The 18,465-nt window shown below is 46.3% G+C and overlaps 1 protein-coding gene across 3 annotated transcripts in view; it reads left to right on the forward strand.

Annotated features, from left to right (window-relative positions):
• The first annotated feature begins 301 nt into the window (after nucleotides 1-301).
• Nucleotides 302-18,465, forward strand: part of LOC133632673 (formin-binding protein 1-like) — a 48,794-nt gene continuing 30,630 nt past the window's right edge. For all 3 annotated transcript variants that reach the window (XM_062025239.1, XM_062025241.1, XM_062025240.1), the window contains exons 1-6: nucleotides 302-453; nucleotides 3,310-3,425; nucleotides 3,495-3,545; nucleotides 17,815-17,962; nucleotides 18,113-18,175; nucleotides 18,263-18,358. In XM_062025239.1, coding sequence (XP_061881223.1) covers nucleotides 421-453; nucleotides 3,310-3,425; nucleotides 3,495-3,545; nucleotides 17,815-17,962; nucleotides 18,113-18,175; nucleotides 18,263-18,358 — 507 coding nt within the window. In that variant the 5' untranslated portion in view covers nucleotides 302-420. The remainder of the gene's footprint in view (nucleotides 454-3,309; nucleotides 3,426-3,494; nucleotides 3,546-17,814; nucleotides 17,963-18,112; nucleotides 18,176-18,262; nucleotides 18,359-18,465) is intronic.

Consider the following 18,465-nt stretch of genomic DNA (forward strand, 5'->3'; position numbering starts at 1 on the left):
CTGGACCTAGACCAGTCCAAGTCAAAGAAGTGACTTGTCAATAAAGTGGTTCCAAAAGAAATGTTTTTGGCGCCTCCTGCTGGATGACGTAAGTAACACGTGACTCACAACGTGTCAGAAACAAGAGAACAATGTACTCTTGGCGGGAACTCCGAGCAGTGCGACATTGTGTCTGTGATTGATTGATTGATTGATTGACAGATGCCACGTGTTCTCCTCGGTCAGACTGCATGTGTGAGGAGCGGCACAATGAAGCTTGCACTGCGCATGCTCAGCGCGCTCACGTCCGGCAGCATCCCCTGGCTGATAACAAAGGCAGGCGCGTGCCCGCGGCCGCTGCGCCGTCGCCGCTCACGACTGGATGCGCGCGCACAGACGCACGGCGCTGCGGCTCGCCGCCATTGACGAGGAAGACGCAGAATGACGAGCAGCAACTGGGGCGCCGAGCTGTGGGTACGTAGTCACTATAGTCCCTAGTCCCTAGTCCCTAGTCACTATAGTCCGTAGTCCGCATCGCACCTGCCTCCGCGCGCGCACGTCACGTCCCAACACGCGCATTCCGTGCACGCGTGCTGATCAAGTTATTAGCGACGTGCACGCCAGTCACGTGACCGATGACGTCACTCACTCATTGTTACATGTTGCTGTGGTGGACCATGAGGGAACCCGCCCTGGGTCTGCCCTGGGTCTGCACCACGGCCAGGCTGTCGTCCAGCGCGGCTCTTAAGGCGTGAGAGTCACACGTGTAGTACCACTCAGATGCACCAGGTGGCAGAGTCTTACATCCGTGGTCTCGTGGTCCAGGTCTAGTCTTAGGTTCCTTGTCCAGTGGTCCAGCGCGATGGTTAGGTTTATGAATTAGTGGTCCATGTCTAGTCTAGTGGTGCAGGTCCAGACTTAGATTCAGCATCCTGTGGTCCAGGACTAGTCTTAGATTTATGGTTTAGTGGTCCGTGTCTAGTCTGAGATTCATGGTTCAGGTCCAGTCTGAAATTCATGGTCTAGTAGTCATTGTCAAGTCTGAGATTCATGGTCCAGTGATACAGTTCTAGTCTTAGATTTATAGTCCAGTGGTCCAGGTCTAGATTTTTTATAATGGTTTATTGGTCCATGTCTAGTGGTCAAAGGGCTAGTCTTAAATTCATGGTCCAGTAGTCTAAGGGCTAGTCTTAGATGCATGGTCTAGTGGTCCATGTCTAGTCTTAGATTCATGATCTAGTGGTGCAAGTCCAGATTTGGATTCAGGATCCTGTGGTCCAGGACTAGTCTTAGGTTTATGGTTTAGTGGACCATGTCTAGTCTGAGCTTCATGGTTCAGGTCCAGTCTGAAATTCATGGTCTAGTGCTCCTTGTCAAGTCGGATATTCATGGTCCAGTGATACAGTTCTAGTCTTAGATTTATAGTCCAGTGGTCCATGTCTAGTCTGATATTCATGGTTTAGGAGTCCAAGTCTACGCTTTGAGCCATGGTCCAGTGGCCCAGGTCTAGAATTAGATACATGGTCCATGTCTAGTCCTAGATTCACAGCCCAATGGTCCAGGCCTAGTCTCAGATCTATGGTTTAGGTCTAGTCATAGATCCATGGTCTGGTGGTCCAGGCCTAGTCTTAGCTTCATGGTCCAGTGGTCAAAGGGGTAGTCTTAAATTCATGCTCCAGTAGTCAAAGGGCTAGTCTTAGATTCATGGTCTATTGGTCCATGTCTAGTCTTAGCTTCATGATCTAGTGGTGCAGGTCCAGACTTAGCTTCAGGATCCTGTGGTCCAGGACTAGTCTTAAATGTATGGTTTAGTGGTCCATGTTTAGTCTGAAATTCATTGTCTAGTGGTCCTTGTCAAGTCTGAGATTCATGGTCCGGTGATACAGTTCTAGTCTTAGGTGTATAGTCCAGTGGTCTAGGTATAGATTTTTTACAATTGTCTATTGGTCCATGTCCAGTCTGAGATTCATGGTTTAGGAGTCCAAGTCTACTCTTTGAGCCATGGTCCAATGGCCCAGGTCTAGAATTAGATACATGGTCCAGGTCTAGTCCTAGATTCACAGCCCAAAGGTCCACACCTAGTCTCAGCTCTATTGTTTGGGTGTAGTCATAGATCCATGGTCTGGTGGTCCAGGCCTGGTCTTAGCTTCATGGTCCAGTAGTCAAAGGGCTAGTCTTAGATTCATGGTCTAGTGGCCCATGTCTAGTCTGAGATTCGTGATCCAGTGATCCTGTTCCAGTCTTATATTTCGTGGTCCAGGTCGTCTTAGATTCACGGTCGAGTGGTCTGGTCCATGTCTAGTCTCAGATTCATACTCTAGTGGTCCAAGTCTAATCTTTGAGCCATGGTTGAGTGGTCCAAATCGAGTCCTAGATTCATAGCCCAATAGTCCAGTCTCAGACCTATGGTCTAGGTCTAGTCATAGTTCCATGGTCTAATGTTCCATGTCAAATCTGAGATTCATGGTTTAGTGATCCAGTTGTAGTCTTAAATTTGTGGTCCAAGTCCACTATTAGATTAATGATCTAGTGTTCCAAGTGTAATCTTTGAGCCAGGGTCCAGTGGTCCAGGTCTAGTCCTAGTTTCATACTCCAATGGTCCAGGGCTAGACTCAGATCCACGGTCTGGGTCTTGTCAAAGATCCATTGTCTAGTCGTCTAGGTTTAGTCTTAAATTAATGCTCCAGTGGTCCAGGACGAGTCTTAGATTCTTGGTCTAGTGGTCCATGTCTTATCTGATATCTATGGTCCACTGGTCCAGGTTTCATTTTAGAACTATGGTACTCCCCCGCAACCCCAACAGGTACAAGCGGTGGAAAATGGATGAATGGATGGATGGTCCAGTGATCCAGATCTAACATTAGATCCATGGTCCAGTGGTCCAGATCTAATATTAGATCCATGGTCCAGTGATCCAGGTTTCATCTTAGATCCATGGTCCAGGTCCAGTATTAGATTCAAGGTCCAGTGGTCGAAGTCTAGTCTTAGATTCATATTCATAGCCCATTGGTCCAGTTCTAGTCTTGGACTTACAGTCCAGGTCTAGTAGATTCATGGTCTAGTGATCCAGGTGTGGTCTTAGATTCATAGTCAAGGTCTAAACTTAGATCTGTGGTCCAGGTCTAGTAACATATTCATGCTCTAGAGGTCCAGGTGTGGTGTTAGATTCATGGTCTATTTGTGCAGGTCTAATCTTAGATCCATGGTCCAGTGGATTGTAGATTCAGGATGCCGTGGCCCAGGTCTAGTCTGGATGCAACTCAGTGTTCAGACCAAGCTGAGGACAGAATGAAAGAACCCACACAAGCCATGAAGTTTCTTGTCCTCCAGGATCAGTTTGATAATTTGGAGAAGCACACCAGCTGGGGCATCGACTTCCTGGAGCGATACACCAAATTTGTGAAAGAGCGAGCCGACATCGAGCAGAGCTACGCCAAGCAGATCAGGTGACCTCTCAGTGACCCCACAGGTGATGACATCACAGCGCAGACTGACCTGTGCATGTGTGCCCGCAGGAACCTATCCAAGAAGTACCAACCCAAGAGGAGCAGAGAAGATGACAGCAGGTCAGTCGCCAGCAATCTTCTTTTATTCTGAAGGGAGGCTGGAGTCTATCCCAGCTCACCACCTGTCAATCACAGGGCACCTGCTGGGGGTAGGGGATGTGATTGACAGGTGTGGACCGCACAAACCAGGGTGAGCCGACAGCCAATTGCAGTTTAGTAGGCGGGACTTAAGGAGAAATGACGTCATGAAATTCAAATCTTGATTGAACATGTCAAGAAAAACATGATGACATCATCACGCAATGACAGTCAAGTTGTGTTGCGTTCAGGCACACAGCACCAGTAAAGTTGTGTTGCGTTCAGGTACGCACCATTGACAGTAAAGTTGTGTTGTGTTCAGGCACACAGCAGCAGTAAAGTTGTGTTGCGTTCAGGTACACACCATTGACAGTAAAGTAGTGTTGCGTTCAGGTACACAGTAAAGTTGTGTTGCGTTCAGGTACACACCATTGACAGTAAAGTTGTGTTGCGTTCAGGCACACAGCAGCAGTAAAGTTGTGTTGCGTTCAGGTACGCACCATTTACAGTAGAGTTGTGTTGCGTTCAGGTACACAGTAAGTTATGTTCCATTCAGGTAAGCACCATTGACAGTAAAGTTGTGTTGCGTTCAGGTACACACCATTGACAGTAAAGTAGTGTTGCGTTCAGGCACACAGCAGCAGTAAAGTTGTGTTGCGTTCACGTACGCACCATTTACAGTAGAGTTGTGTTGCGTTCAGGTACACAGTAAGTTATGTTCCATTCAGGTAAGCACCATTGACAGTAAAGTTGTGTTGCGTTCAGGTACACACCATTGACAGTAAAGTAGTGTTGCGTTCAGGCACACAGCAGCAGTAAAGTTGTGTTTCGTTCAGGTATGCACCATTTACAGTAGAGTTGTGTTGCGTTCAGGCACACAGCAGCAGTAAAGGTGTGTTGCGTTCAGGTATGCACCATTTACAGTAGAGTTGTGTTGCGTTCAGGCACACAGCAGCAGTAAAGTTGTGTTGCGTTCAGGTACGCACCATTGACAGTAAAGTTGTGTTGCGTTCAGGTACACAGTAAGTTATGTTCCATTCAGGTAAGCACCATTGACAGTCAAGTTGCGTTGCGTTCAGGCACACAGCACCAGCACAGTTGTGTTGCGTTCAGGTACGCACCATTGACAGTAACGTTGTGTTGCGTTCAGGCACACAGCAGCAGTAAAGTTGTATTGCGTTCAGGTACGCAGGATTGACAGTAAAGTTGTGTTGCGTTCAGGTACGCAGGATTGACAGTAAAGTTGTGTTGCGTTCAGGCACACAGCAGCAGTAAAGTTGTGTTACGTTCAGGTACGCACCATTGACAGTAAAGTTGTGTTGCGTTCAGGCACACAGCAGCAGTAAAGTTGTGTTGCGTTCAGGCACACAGCAGGAGTAAAGTTGTGTTGCGTTCAGGTATGCACCATTTACAGTAGAGTTGTGTTGCATTCAGGTACACAGTAAGTTGTGTTGCGTTCAGGTACGCACCATTGACAGTAAAGTTGTGTTGTGTTCAGGCACACAGCAGCAGTAAAGTTGTGTTGCGTTCAGGTACACACCATTGACAGTAAAGTAGTGTTGCGTTCAGGTACACAGTAAAGTTGTGTTGCGTTCAGGTACACACCATTGACAGTAAAGTTGTGTTGCGTTCAGGCACACAGCAGCAGTAAAGTTGTGTTGCGTTCAGGTACGCACCATTTACAGTAGAGTTGTGTTGCGTTCAGGTACACAGTAAGTTATGTTCCATTCAGGTAAGCACCATTGACAGTAAAGTTGTGTTGCGTTCAGGTACACACCATTGACAGTAAAGTAGTGTTGCGTTCAGGCACACAGCAGCAGTAAAGTTGTGTTGCGTTCACGTACGCACCATTTACAGTAGAGTTGTGTTGCGTTCAGGTACACAGTAAGTTATGTTCCATTCAGGTAAGCACCATTGACAGTAAAGTTGTGTTGCGTTCAGGTACACACCATTGACAGTAAAGTAGTGTTGCGTTCAGGCACACAGCAGCAGTAAAGTTGTGTTTCGTTCAGGTATGCACCATTTACAGTAGAGTTGTGTTGCGTTCAGGCACACAGCAGCAGTAAAGGTGTGTTGCGTTCAGGTATGCACCATTTACAGTAGAGTTGTGTTGCGTTCAGGCACACAGCAGCAGTAAAGTTGTGTTGCGTTCAGGTACGCACCATTGACAGTAAAGTTGTGTTGCGTTCAGGTACACAGTAAGTTATGTTCCATTCAGGTAAGCACCATTGACAGTCAAGTTGCGTTGCGTTCAGGCACACAGCACCAGCACAGTTGTGTTGCGTTCAGGTACGCACCATTGACAGTAACGTTGTGTTGCGTTCAGGCACACAGCAGCAGTAAAGTTGTATTGCGTTCAGGTACGCAGGATTGACAGTAAAGTTGTGTTGCGTTCAGGTACGCAGGATTGACAGTAAAGTTGTGTTGCGTTCAGGCACACAGCAGCAGTAAAGTTGTGTTACGTTCAGGTACGCACCATTGACAGTAAAGTTGTGTTGCGTTCAGGCACACAGCAGCAGTAAAGTTGTGTTGCGTTCAGGCACACAGCAGGAGTAAAGTTGTGTTGCGTTCAGGTATGCACCATTTACAGTAGAGTTGTGTTGCATTCAGGTACACAGTAAGTTGTGTTGCGTTCAGGTACGCACCATTGACAGTAAAGTTGTGTTGTGTTCAGGCACACAGCAGCAGTAAAGTTGTGTTGCGTTCAGGTACACACCATTGACAGTAAAGTAGTGTTGCGTTCAGGTACACAGTAAAGTTGTGTTGCGTTCAGGTACACACCATTGACAGTAAAGTTGTGTTGCGTTCAGGCACACAGCAGCAGTAAAGTTGTGTTGCGTTCAGGTACGCACCATTTACAGTAGAGTTGTGTTGCGTTCAGGTACACAGTAAGTTATGTTCCATTCAGGTAAGCACCATTGACAGTAAAGTTGTGTTGCGTTCAGGTACACACCATTGACAGTAAAGTAGTGTTGCGTTCAGGCACACAGCAGCAGTAAAGTTGTGTTGCGTTCACGTACGCACCATTTACAGTAGAGTTGTGTTGCGTTCAGGTACACAGTAAGTTATGTTCCATTCAGGTAAGCACCATTGACAGTAAAGTTGTGTTGCGTTCAGGTACACACCATTGACAGTAAAGTAGTGTTGCGTTCAGGCACACAGCAGCAGTAAAGTTGTGTTTCGTTCAGGTATGCACCATTTACAGTAGAGTTGTGTTGCGTTCAGGCACACAGCAGCAGTAAAGTTGTGTTGCGTTCAGGTACGCACCATTGACAGTAAAGTTGTGTTGCGTTCAGGTACACAGTAAGTTATGTTCCATTCAGGTAAGCACCATTGACAGTAAAGTTGTGTTGCGTTCAGGCACACAGCAGCAGTAAAGGTGTGTTGCGTTCAGGTATGCACCATTTACAGTAGAGTTGTGTTGCGTTCAGGCACACAGCAGCAGTAAAGTTGTGTTGCGTTCACGTACGCACCATTTACAGTAGAGTTGTGTTGCGTTCAGGTACACAGTAAGTTATGTTCCATTCAGGTAAGCACCATTGACAGTAAAGTTGTGTTGCGTTCAGGTACACACCATTGACAGTAAAGTAGTGTTGCGTTCAGGCACACAGCAGCAGTAAAGTTGTGTTTCGTTCAGGTATGCACCATTTACAGTAGAGTTGTGTTGCGTTCAGGCACACAGCAGCAGTAAAGGTGTGTTGCGTTCAGGTATGCACCATTTACAGTAGAGTTGTGTTGCGTTCAGGCACACAGCAGCAGTAAAGTTGTGTTGCGTTCAGGTACGCACCATTGACAGTAAAGTTGTGTTGCGTTCAGGTACACAGTAAGTTATGTTCCATTCAGGTAAGCACCATTGACAGTCAAGTTGCGTTGCGTTCAGGCACACAGCACCAGCACAGTTGTGTTGCGTTCAGGTACGCACCATTGACAGTAACGTTGTGTTGCGTTCAGGCACACAGCAGCAGTAAAGTTGTATTGCGTTCAGGTACGCAGGATTGACAGTAAAGTTGTGTTGCGTTCAGGTACGCAGGATTGACAGTAAAGTTGTGTTGCGTTCAGGCACACAGCAGCAGTAAAGTTGTGTTACGTTCAGGTACGCACCATTGACAGTAAAGTTGTGTTGCGTTCAGGCACACAGCAGCAGTAAAGTTGTGTTGCGTTCAGGCACACAGCAGGAGTAAAGTTGTGTTGCGTTCAGGTATGCACCATTTACAGTAGAGTTGTGTTGCATTCAGGTACACAGTAAGTTGTGTTGCGTTCAGGTACGCACCATTGACAGTAAAGTTGTGTTGTGTTCAGGCACACAGCAGCAGTAAAGTTGTGTTGCGTTCAGGTACACACCATTGACAGTAAAGTAGTGTTGCGTTCAGGTACACAGTAAAGTTGTGTTGCGTTCAGGTACACACCATTGACAGTAAAGTTGTGTTGCGTTCAGGCACACAGCAGCAGTAAAGTTGTGTTGCGTTCAGGTACGCACCATTTACAGTAGAGTTGTGTTGCGTTCAGGTACACAGTAAGTTATGTTCCATTCAGGTAAGCACCATTGACAGTAAAGTTGTGTTGCGTTCAGGTACACACCATTGACAGTAAAGTAGTGTTGCGTTCAGGCACACAGCAGCAGTAAAGTTGTGTTGCGTTCACGTACGCACCATTTACAGTAGAGTTGTGTTGCGTTCAGGTACACAGTAAGTTATGTTCCATTCAGGTAAGCACCATTGACAGTAAAGTTGTGTTGCGTTCAGGTACACACCATTGACAGTAAAGTAGTGTTGCGTTCAGGCACACAGCAGCAGTAAAGTTGTGTTTCGTTCAGGTATGCACCATTTACAGTAGAGTTGTGTTGCGTTCAGGCACACAGCAGCAGTAAAGTTGTGTTGCGTTCAGGTACGCACCATTGACAGTAAAGTTGTGTTGCGTTCAGGTACACAGTAAGTTATGTTCCATTCAGGTAAGCACCATTGACAGTAAAGTTGTGTTGCGTTCAGGCACACAGCAGCAGTAAAGGTGTGTTGCGTTCAGGTATGCACCATTTACAGTAGAGTTGTGTTGCGTTCAGGCACACAGCAGCAGTAAAGTTGTGTTGTGTTCAGGTACGCACCATTGACAGTAAAGTTGTGTTGTGTTCAGGCACACAGCAGCAGTAAAGTTGTGTTGCGTTCAGGTACACACCATTGACAGTAAAGTAGTGTTGCGTTCAGGTACACAGTAAAGTTGTGTTGCGTTCAGGTACGCACCATTGACAGTAAAGTTGTGTTGCGTTCAGGCACACAGCAGCAGTAAAGTTGTGTTGCGTTCACGTACGCACCATTTACAGTAGAGTTGTGTTGCGTTCAGGTACACAGTAAGTTATGTTCCATTCAGGTAAGCACCATTGACAGTAAAGTTGTGTTGCGTTCAGGTACACACCATTGACAGTAAAGTAGTGTTGCGTTCAGGCACACAGCAGCAGTAAAGTTGTGTTGCGTTCACGTACGCACCATTTACAGTAGAGTTGTGTTGCGTTCAGGTACACAGTAAGTTATGTTCCATTCAGGTATGCACCATTGACAGTAAAGTTGTGTTGCGTTCAGGCACACAGCAGCAGTAAAGTTGTGTTTCGTTCAGGTATGCACCATTTACAGTAGAGTTGTGTTGCGTTCAGGCACACAGCAGCAGTAAAGGTGTGTTGCGTTCAGGTATGCACCATTTACAGTAGAGTTGTGTTGCGTTCAGGCACACAGCAGCAGTAAAGTTGTGTTGCGTTCAGGTACGCACCATTGACAGTAAAGTTGTGTTGCGTTCAGGTACACAGTAAGTTATGTTCCATTCAGGTAAGCACCATTTACAGTAGAGTTGTGTTGCGTTCAGGCACACAGCAGCAGTAAAGTTGTGTTGCGTTCAGGTACGCACCATTGACAGTAAAGTTGTGTTGCGTTCAGGCACACAGTAAGTTATGTTCCATTCAGGTAAGCAACATTGACAGTAAAGTTGTGTTGCGTTCAGGCACACAGCAGCAGTAAAGGTGTGTTGCGTTCAGGTATGCACCATTTACAGTAGAGTTGTGTTGCGTTCAGGCACACAGCAGCAGTAAAGTTGTGTTGTGTTCAGGTACGCACCATTGACAGTAAAGTTGTGTTGTGTTCAGGCACACAGCAGCAGTAAAGTTGTGTTGCGTTCAGGTACGCACCAATGACAGTAAAGTTGTGTTGCGTTCAGGCACACAGCAGCAGTAAAGTTGTGTTGCGTTCAGGTACGCACCATTGACAGTAAAGTTGTGTTGCGTTCAGGCACACAGCACCAGTAAAGTTGTGTTGCGTTCAGGTATGCACCATTTACAGTAGAGTTGTGTTGCATTCAGGTACACAGTAAGTTGTGTTGCGTTCAGGTACGCACCAATGACAGTAAAGTTGTGTTGCGTTCAGGCACACAGCAGCAGTAAAGTTGTGTTGCGTTCAGGCACACAGCAGCAGTAAAGTTGTGTTGCATTCAGGTACGCACCAATGACAGTAAAGTTGTGTTGCGTTCAGGCACACAGCAGCAGTAAAGTTGTGTTGCGTTCAGGTACGCACCATTGACAGTAAAGTTGTGTTGCGTTCAGGCACACAGCACCAGTAAAGTTGTGTTGCGTTCAGGCACACACCATTGACAGTAAAGTTGTGTTGCGTTCAGGCACACAGCAGCAGTAAAGTTGTGTTGCGTTCAGGTATGCACCATTTACAGTAGAGTTGTGTTGCATTCAGGTACACAGTAAGTTGTGTTGCGTTCAGGTACGCACCATTGACAGTAAAGTTGTGTTGCGTTCAGGCACACAGCAGCAGTAAAGTTGTGTTGCGTTCAGGTACGCAGGATTGACAGTAAAGTTGTGTTGCGTTCAGGCACACAGCAGCAGTAAAGTTGTGTTGTGTTCAGGTACGCACCATTGACAGTAAAGTTGTGTTGCGCTCAGGCACACAGCAGCAGTAAAGTTGTGTTGCGTTCAGGTACGCACCATTTACAGTAGAGTTGTGTTGCATTCAGGTACACAGTAAGTTGTGTTGCGTTCAGGTACGCACCATTGACAGTAAAGTTGTGTTGCGTTCAGGCACACAGCAGCAGTAAAGTTGTGTTGCGTTCAGGTACGCACCATTGACAGTAAAGTTGTGTTGCGTTCAGGTACGCACCATTGACAGTAAAGTTGTGTTGCGTTCAGGCACACAACACCAGTACAGTTGTGTTGCGTTCAGGTACGCACCATTGACAGTAAAGTTGTGTTGCGTTCAGGCACACAGCAGCAGTAAAGTTGTGTTGCGTTCAGGCACACACCATTTACAGTAGAGTTGTGTTGCGTTCAGGCACACAGCAGCAGTAAAGTTGTGTTGCGTTCATGTATGCACCATTTACAGTAGAGTTGTGTTGCATTCAGGTACACAGTAAGTTGTGTTGCGTTCAGGTACGCACCATTGACAGTAAAGTTGTGTTGCGTTCAGGCACACAGCACCAGTACAGTTGTGTTGCGTTCAGGTAAGCACCATTGACAGTAAAGTAGTGTTGCGTTCAGGCACACAGCAGCAGTAAAGTTGTGTTGCATTCAGGTACACACCATTGGCAGTAAAGTAGTGTTGCGTTCAGGCACACAGCAGCAGTAAAGTTTTGTTGCGTTCAGGTACGCACCATTTACAGTAAAGTTGTGTTGCGTTCAGGTACGCACCATTGACAGTAAAGTTGTGTTGCGTTCAGGCACACAGCACCAGTACAGTTGTGTTGCGTTCAAGTACGCACCATTGACAGTAAAGTTGTGTTGCGTTCAGGCACACAGCAGCAGTAAAGTTGTGTTGCGTTCAGGCACACAGCAGGAGTAAAGTTGTGTTGCGTTCAGGTATGCACCATTTACAGTAGAGTTGTGTTGCATTCAGGTACACAGTAAGTTGTGTTGCGTTCAGGTATGCACCATTGACAGTAAAGTTGTGTTGCGTTCAGGCACACAGCACCAGTAAAGTTGTGTTGCGTTCAGGCACGCACCATTGACAGTAAAGTTGTGTTGCGTTCAGGTACACAGCAGCAGTAAAGTTGTGTTGCGTTCAGGCACGCACCATTGACAGTAAAGTTGTGTTGCGTTCAGGTACACAGCAGCAGTAAAGTTGTGTTGCGTTCAGGTACGCACCATTGACAGTAAAGTTGTGTTGCGTTCAGGCACACAGCACCAGTACAGTTGTGTTGCGTTCAGGCACGCACCATTGACAGTAAAGTTGTGTTGCGTTCAGGCACACAGCAGCAGTAAAGTTGTGTTGCGTTCAGGTATGCACCATTTACAGTAGAGTTGTGTTGCATTCAGGTACACAGTAAGTTGTGTTGCGTTCAGGTACACACCATTGACAGTAAAGTAGTGTTGCGTTCAGGCACACAGCAGCAGTAAAGTTGTGTTGCGTTCACGTATGTTGCGTTCAGGTACACAGTAAGTTATGTTCCATTCAGGTAAGCACCATTGACAGTAAAGTTGTGTTGCGTTCAGGCACACAGCAGCAGTAAAGTTGTGTTTCGTTTAGGTACACACCATTGACAGTAGCGTTGTGTTGCATTCAGGCACACAGCAGCAGCAGTAAAAGTGTGTTGCGTTCAGGTATGCACCATTTACAGTAGAGTTGTTTTGCGTTCAGGCACACAGCAGCAGTAAAGTTGTGTTGCGTTCAGGTACGCACCATTTACAGTAGAGTTGTGTTGCGTTCAGGTACACAGTAAGTTATGTTCCATTCAGGTAAGCACCATTGACAGTAAAGTTGTGTTGCGTTCAGGCACACAGCAGCAGTAAAGTTGTGTTGCGTTCACGTACACACCATTTACAGTAGAGTTGTGTTGCGTTCAGGTACACAGTAAGTTATGTTCCATTCAGGTAAGCACCATTGACAGTAAAGTTGTGTTGCGTTCAGGCACACAGCAGCAGTAAAGTTGTGTTGCGTTCAGGTACACACCATTGACAGTAGCGTTGTGTTGCATTCAGGCACACAGCAGCAGCAGTAAAAGTGTGTTGCGTTCAGGTATGCACAATTTACAGTAGAGTTGTGTTGCGTTCAGGCACACAGCAGCAGTAAAGTTGTGTTGCGTTCAGGTACGCACCATTTACAGTAGAGTTGTGTTGCGTTCAGGTACACAGTAAGTTATGTTCCATTCAGGTAAGCACCATTGACAGTAAAGTTGTGTTGCGTTCAGGCACACAGCAGCAGTAAAGTTGTGTTGCGTTCACATACACACCATTTACAGTAGAGTTGTGTTGCGTTCAGGTACACAGTAAGTTATGTTCCATTCAGGTAAGCACCATTGACAGTAAAGTTGTGTTGCGTTCAGGCACACAGCAGCAGTAAAGTTGTGTTGCGTTCACGTACACACCATTGACAGAAGCGTTGTGTTGCATTCAGGCACACAGCAGCAGCAGTAAAAGTGTGTTGCGTTCAGGTATGCACCATTTGCAGTAGAGTTGTGTTGCGTTCAGGCACACAGCAGCAGTAAAGTTGTGTTGCGTTCAGGTATGCACCATTTACAGTAGAGATGTGTTGCGTTCAGGCACACAGCAGCAGTAAAGGTGTGTTGCGTTCAGGTAAGCACCATTTACATTAGAGTTGTGTTGCGTTCAGGCACACAGCAGCAGTAAAGCTGTGTTGAGTTCAGGTACGCACCATTGACAGTAAAGTTGTGTTGCATTCAGGTACACAGTAAGTTATGTTCCATTCAGGTACGCACCATTGACAGTAAAGTTATGTTGCGTTCAGGCACACAGTGACAGTCGAGCTGGGTTCACGTACATAGTGACAGTAAAGTTGTGTTGCGTTCAGGTACCCGCACAGGGACAGTAAAGTTGTGTTGTGTTTAAGTTCACAGTGACAGTTATCAATCAATCAATCAATGTTTATTTATATAGCCCTAAATCACAAGTGTCTCAAAGGGCTGCACAAGCCACATCAGGGCAAGGAAAAACTCAACCCAATGGGACAATGAGAAACCTTGGAGAGGACCGCAGATGTGGGGACCCCCCCTAGGGCAACCGGTGCAATGGACGTCGAGTGGAAGTTAAGTTAAGCTGCCTTCAGGTACACAGTGAAAGTCAAGTTGTGCTGCATTCACGTGCACAGTGACTGTCAGGTTGTGTTGCGTTCAGGCACACAGCACCACTATACTCACTTTGCTTTCACGTACATGGTGAGAGTAAAGTTGTTGTGTTTAGGTACACAATGACAGTCAAGCTGCGTTCAGGTACATCGTGACAGTCAAATTGTGTTGCATTTAGGTACATAGTGACAATATAGTTGTCTCGCGTTGGGGCACACAGTGACTGTCAAGTTGTGTTGCGTTCAGACCCACAGCAACAATAAAGTTGTGTTGCATTCAGGTACACAGTGTTAATAAAGTTGTGTTGCATTCAGACACACAATAATGTTGTGTTGCATTTAGGTACATGGTGATAGTAGAGTTCAGGTCGCAGACACAGTGAAAGCAAGGTGGTGTTGTGTTCAGGTACACAGTGACTAATGTTGCGTTGCTTTCAGGTACGCAGTGAGAGTAAAGTTATGTTGCGTTTAGGCACACAGTCGCAGTAAAGTGGTGTTGGTTTCAGGTACACAGTGAGAGTAAAGTTGTGTTGCATTTAGACCCAAAATAAGGTTGTGTTGCGTTCAGGTACATAGTGACAGTCAAATTGTGTTGCATTTAGGTACATAGTGACAATATAGTTGTCTCGCGTTGGGGTACACAGTGACTGTCAAGTGGTGTTGCGTTCAGACCCACAGCAACAATAAAGTTGTGTTGCATTCAGGTACACAGTGTTAATAAAGTTGTGTTGCTTTCAGGTACACAGTGTTAATAAAGTTGTGTTGCATTCAGACACACAATAATGTTGTGTTGCATTTAGGTACGCAACAAGTTATGTTGCGTTTAGGCACACAGTCGCAGTAAAGTGGTGTTGCATTCAGGTACGCAGTGAGAGTAAAGTTATGTTGCGTTTAGGCACACAGTCGCAGTAAAGTGGTGTTGCATTCAGGTACGCAGTGAGAGTAAAGTTATGTTGCGTTTAGGCACACAGTCGCAGTAAAGTGGTGTTGGTTTCAGGTACACAGTGAGAGTAAAGTTGTGTTGCATTTAGACACAAAATAAGGTTGTGTTGCGTTCAGGTACATAGTGACAGTCAAATTGTGTTGCATTTAGGTACATAGTGACAATATAGTTGTCTCGCGTTGGGGTACACAGTGACTGTCAAGTGGTGTTGCGTTCAGACCCACAGCAACAATAAAGTTGTGTTGCATTCAGGTACACAGTGTTAATAAAGTTGTGTTGCTTTCAGGTACACAGTGTTAATAAAGTTGTGTTGCATTCAGACACACAATAATGTTGTGTTGCATTTAGGTACGCAACAAGTTATGTTGCGTTTAGGCACACAGTCGCAGTAAAGTGGTGTTGCATTCAGGTACGCAGTGAGAGTAAAGTTATGTTGCGTTTAGGCACACAGTCGCAGTAAAGTGGTGTTGCTTTCAGGTACGCAGTGAGAGTAAAGTTGTGTTGCATTTAGACACAAAATAAGGTTGTGTTGCGTTTAGGTACAGGGTGATAGTAGAGTTGTGTTACGCTCAGGTAGCAGACACAGTGAGAGCAAGGTGGTGTTGCTTTCAGGTACGCAGTGACAGTAAAGTTATGTTGCGTTTAGGTACACAGTGACAGCAAAGTGGTGTTGCGTTCAAGTACAGAGACAGTAAAGTTGTGTTGCATTTAGGTACACGGTGACAGTCAAGCTGCGTTCAGGTACATAGTGACAGTCAAAACATGTTGTTGCGTTTAAGTACACATTGTCAGTAAAGCTGTGTTGCGTTCAGGTACATTGTGATAATAAGGTTGTGTTGCATTCAGGTACACAGGGAGAGTAAAGTTGTGTTGCGTTCAAGTACACATTGTCAGTAAAGCTGTGTTGCATTCAGTTACAGTGATAATAAAGTTGTGTTGCATTCAGGTACACAGTGAGAGTAAAGTTGTGTTGCGTTCAAGTAAACATTGTCATTAAAGTTGTGTTGCGTTCAGGTACACTGTGATAATAAAGTTGCGTTGCATTCAGGTATACAGTGGTGTGAAGTTGTGTTGCGTTCAGGCTCACAGCAACAGTAAAGTTGTGTTGCATTCAGGTACACGGTGGTGTAAAGTTGTGTTGCGTTCAGGCTCACAACAACAGTAAAGTTGTGTTGCATTCAGGTACACGGTGGTGTAAAGTTGTGTCGCGTTCAGGCTCACAGCAACAGTAAAGTTGTGTTGCGTTCAGGCTCACAGCAACAGTAAAGTTGTGTTGCATTCAGGTACACGGTGGTGTAAAGTTGTGTCGCGTTCAGGCTCACAGCAACAGTAAAGTTGTGTTGCGTTCAGGCTCACAGCAACAGTAAAGTTGTGTTGCATTCAGGTACACGGTGGTGTAAAGTTGTGTTGCGTTCAGGCTCACAGCAACAGTAAAGTTGTGTTGCATTCAGGTACACGGTGGTGTAAAGTTGTGTCGCGTTCAGGCTCACAGCAACAGTAAAGTTGTGTTGCGTTCAGGCTCACAGCAACAGTAAAGTTGTGTTGCATTCAGGTACACGGTGGTGTAAAGTTGTGTTGCGTTCAGGCTCACAACAACAGAAAAGTTGTGTTGTATTCAGGTACGCAGTGGTGTAAAGTTGTGTTGCGTTCAGGCTCACAGCAACAGTAAAGTTGTGTTGCATTCAGGTACACACACAGTGGTGTAAAGTTGTGCTGCGTTCAGGCTCACAGCAACAGTAAACTTGTGTTGCGTTCAGGTACACAGAGGCAGTGAAAGCAAAGTGGTGTTGCATTCAGGTATGCAGTGATGGTAATGTGCTGCATTCAGGTACAAAGTGACTAATGTTATGCTGCCTTCAGTTACACAGTGACGGTAAAGTCATGTTGCGTTCAGGTACACAGTCACAGCAAAGTGGTGTTGCATTCAGGTACACAGTGACAGTCAAGCTTCGTTCGGACACATGGTGACAGTCGAGTTGTGTTGCGTTTAGGTGCACAGTGACATTAAAGTTGTGTTGCGTTCAGGTACTCAGTGGTGTAAAGTTGTGATGCGTTCAGGCTCACAGCAACAGAAAAGTTGTGATGCATTCAGGTTCAGAGTGGTGTAAAGTTGTGTAGCGTTCAGGCTCACAGCAACAGTAAAGTTGTGTTGCATTCAGGTACACACACAGTGGTGTAAAGTTGTGCTGCGTTCAAGCTCACAGCAACAGTAAAGTTGTGTTGCGTTCAGGTACACAGAGGCAGTGAAAGCAAAGTGGTGTTGCATTCAAGTATGCAGTGACGGTAATGTGCTGCATTCAGGTACAAAGTGACTAATGTTATGCTGCCTTCAGTTACACAGTGACGGTAAAGTCATGTTGCGTTCAGGTACACAGTGACAGTCAAGCTGCGTTCAGACACATGGTGACGGTCGAGTTGTGTTGCGTTTAGGTGCACAGTGACATTAAAGTTGTGTTGCGTTCAGGTACTCAGTGGTGTAAAGTTGTGATGCGTTCAGGCTCACAGCAACAGAAAAGTTGTGATGCATTCAGGTTCAGAGTGGTGTAAAGTTGTGTAGCGTTCAGGCTCACAGCAACAGTAAAGTTGTGATGCATTCAGGTTCAGAGTGGTGTAAAGTTGTGTAGCGTTCAGGCTCACAGCAACAGAAAAGTTGTGTTGCATTCAGGTACACAGTGGTGTAAAGTTGTGTTGCGTTCAGGCTCACAGCAACAGAAAAGTTGTGTTGCATTCAGGTACACAGTGGTGTAAAGTTGTGTTGCGTTCAGGCTCACAGCAACAGTAAAGTTGTGTTGCATTCAGGTACACACACAGTGGTGTAAAGTTGTGCTGCGTTCAGGCTCACAGCAACAGTAAAGTTGTGTTGCGTTCAGGTACACAGAGGCAGTGAAAGCAAAGTGGTGTTGCATTCAGGTATGCAGTGACAGTAATGTGCTGCATTCAGGTACAACGTGACGGTAAAGTCATGTTGCGTTCAGGTACACAGTCAAAGCAAAGTGGTGTTGCATTCAGGTACACAGTGACAGTCAAGCATCGTTCAGACACATGGTGACAGTCGAGTTGTGTTGCGTTTAGGTGCACAGTGACAGTAAAGTTGTGCTGCGTTCAGGTACGCAGACGCAGTGAAAGAAAAGTGATGTTGCGTTCAGATACACGGTGGCGGTCGAGTTGTGTTGCCTTCAGGTACCCGCACATGGGACAGTAAAGTTGTGTTGTTTTCAGGTACACAGTAACAGTGAAGCTGTGTTGCGTTCAGGTACACGTGGTGTTTGGCCTTCACCGCCACGCTTCGCCAACTCGGCGATCTGGCGTCGCAGCGAGAGGAAGTGGCCGAGAACTTGAGCTCGCAGGTGGCGTCGGAGTTGGGCAGATTCACTCAGGAGTTGAAGGCGGAAAGAAAGTCCGTGAGTGACGTGCACACGCACACACACACACACACACACACACACACACACACGCACACACACACACACACACACACACACACACACACACACACATCCATGAGGACACAAAGACGCGTGCACATGTTCTTTTTGGCCCCCCCCCCCCAGCATTTCCAAGATGGCCGCCGTGCCCAGCAGCACATCGAGAGTTCCTGGAAGCAGCTGGAGTCTGTGAGTGTGACTCCGCCCACATGGGGTGGACCCGCCTCCTCTCCCCTGTGACATCATCAAGTTGTAACGCCGAGTGTTGTTGTTCAGACCAAGCGGCGTTTCGAGCGAGACAGCAAGGAGGCGGAGCGAGCGCAGCACTTGTCCAGCAGGATGGACATGGACAACAACATGGAGGCTGAGAAGGTGGGTCATCAAAGTGCTTCTAGAACCCTGAAGAATGTTCTAGAACCCTGAAGAATGCTCTAGAACCCTGAAGAATGTTCCAGCACTAAAAGCAACTTTCCTCTGCC

This window comes from Entelurus aequoreus, linkage group LG17, assembly GCF_033978785.1.
Source record: "Entelurus aequoreus isolate RoL-2023_Sb linkage group LG17, RoL_Eaeq_v1.1, whole genome shotgun sequence".
In the NCBI taxonomy this organism is placed as follows: Eukaryota; Metazoa; Chordata; class Actinopteri; order Syngnathiformes; family Syngnathidae; genus Entelurus; species Entelurus aequoreus.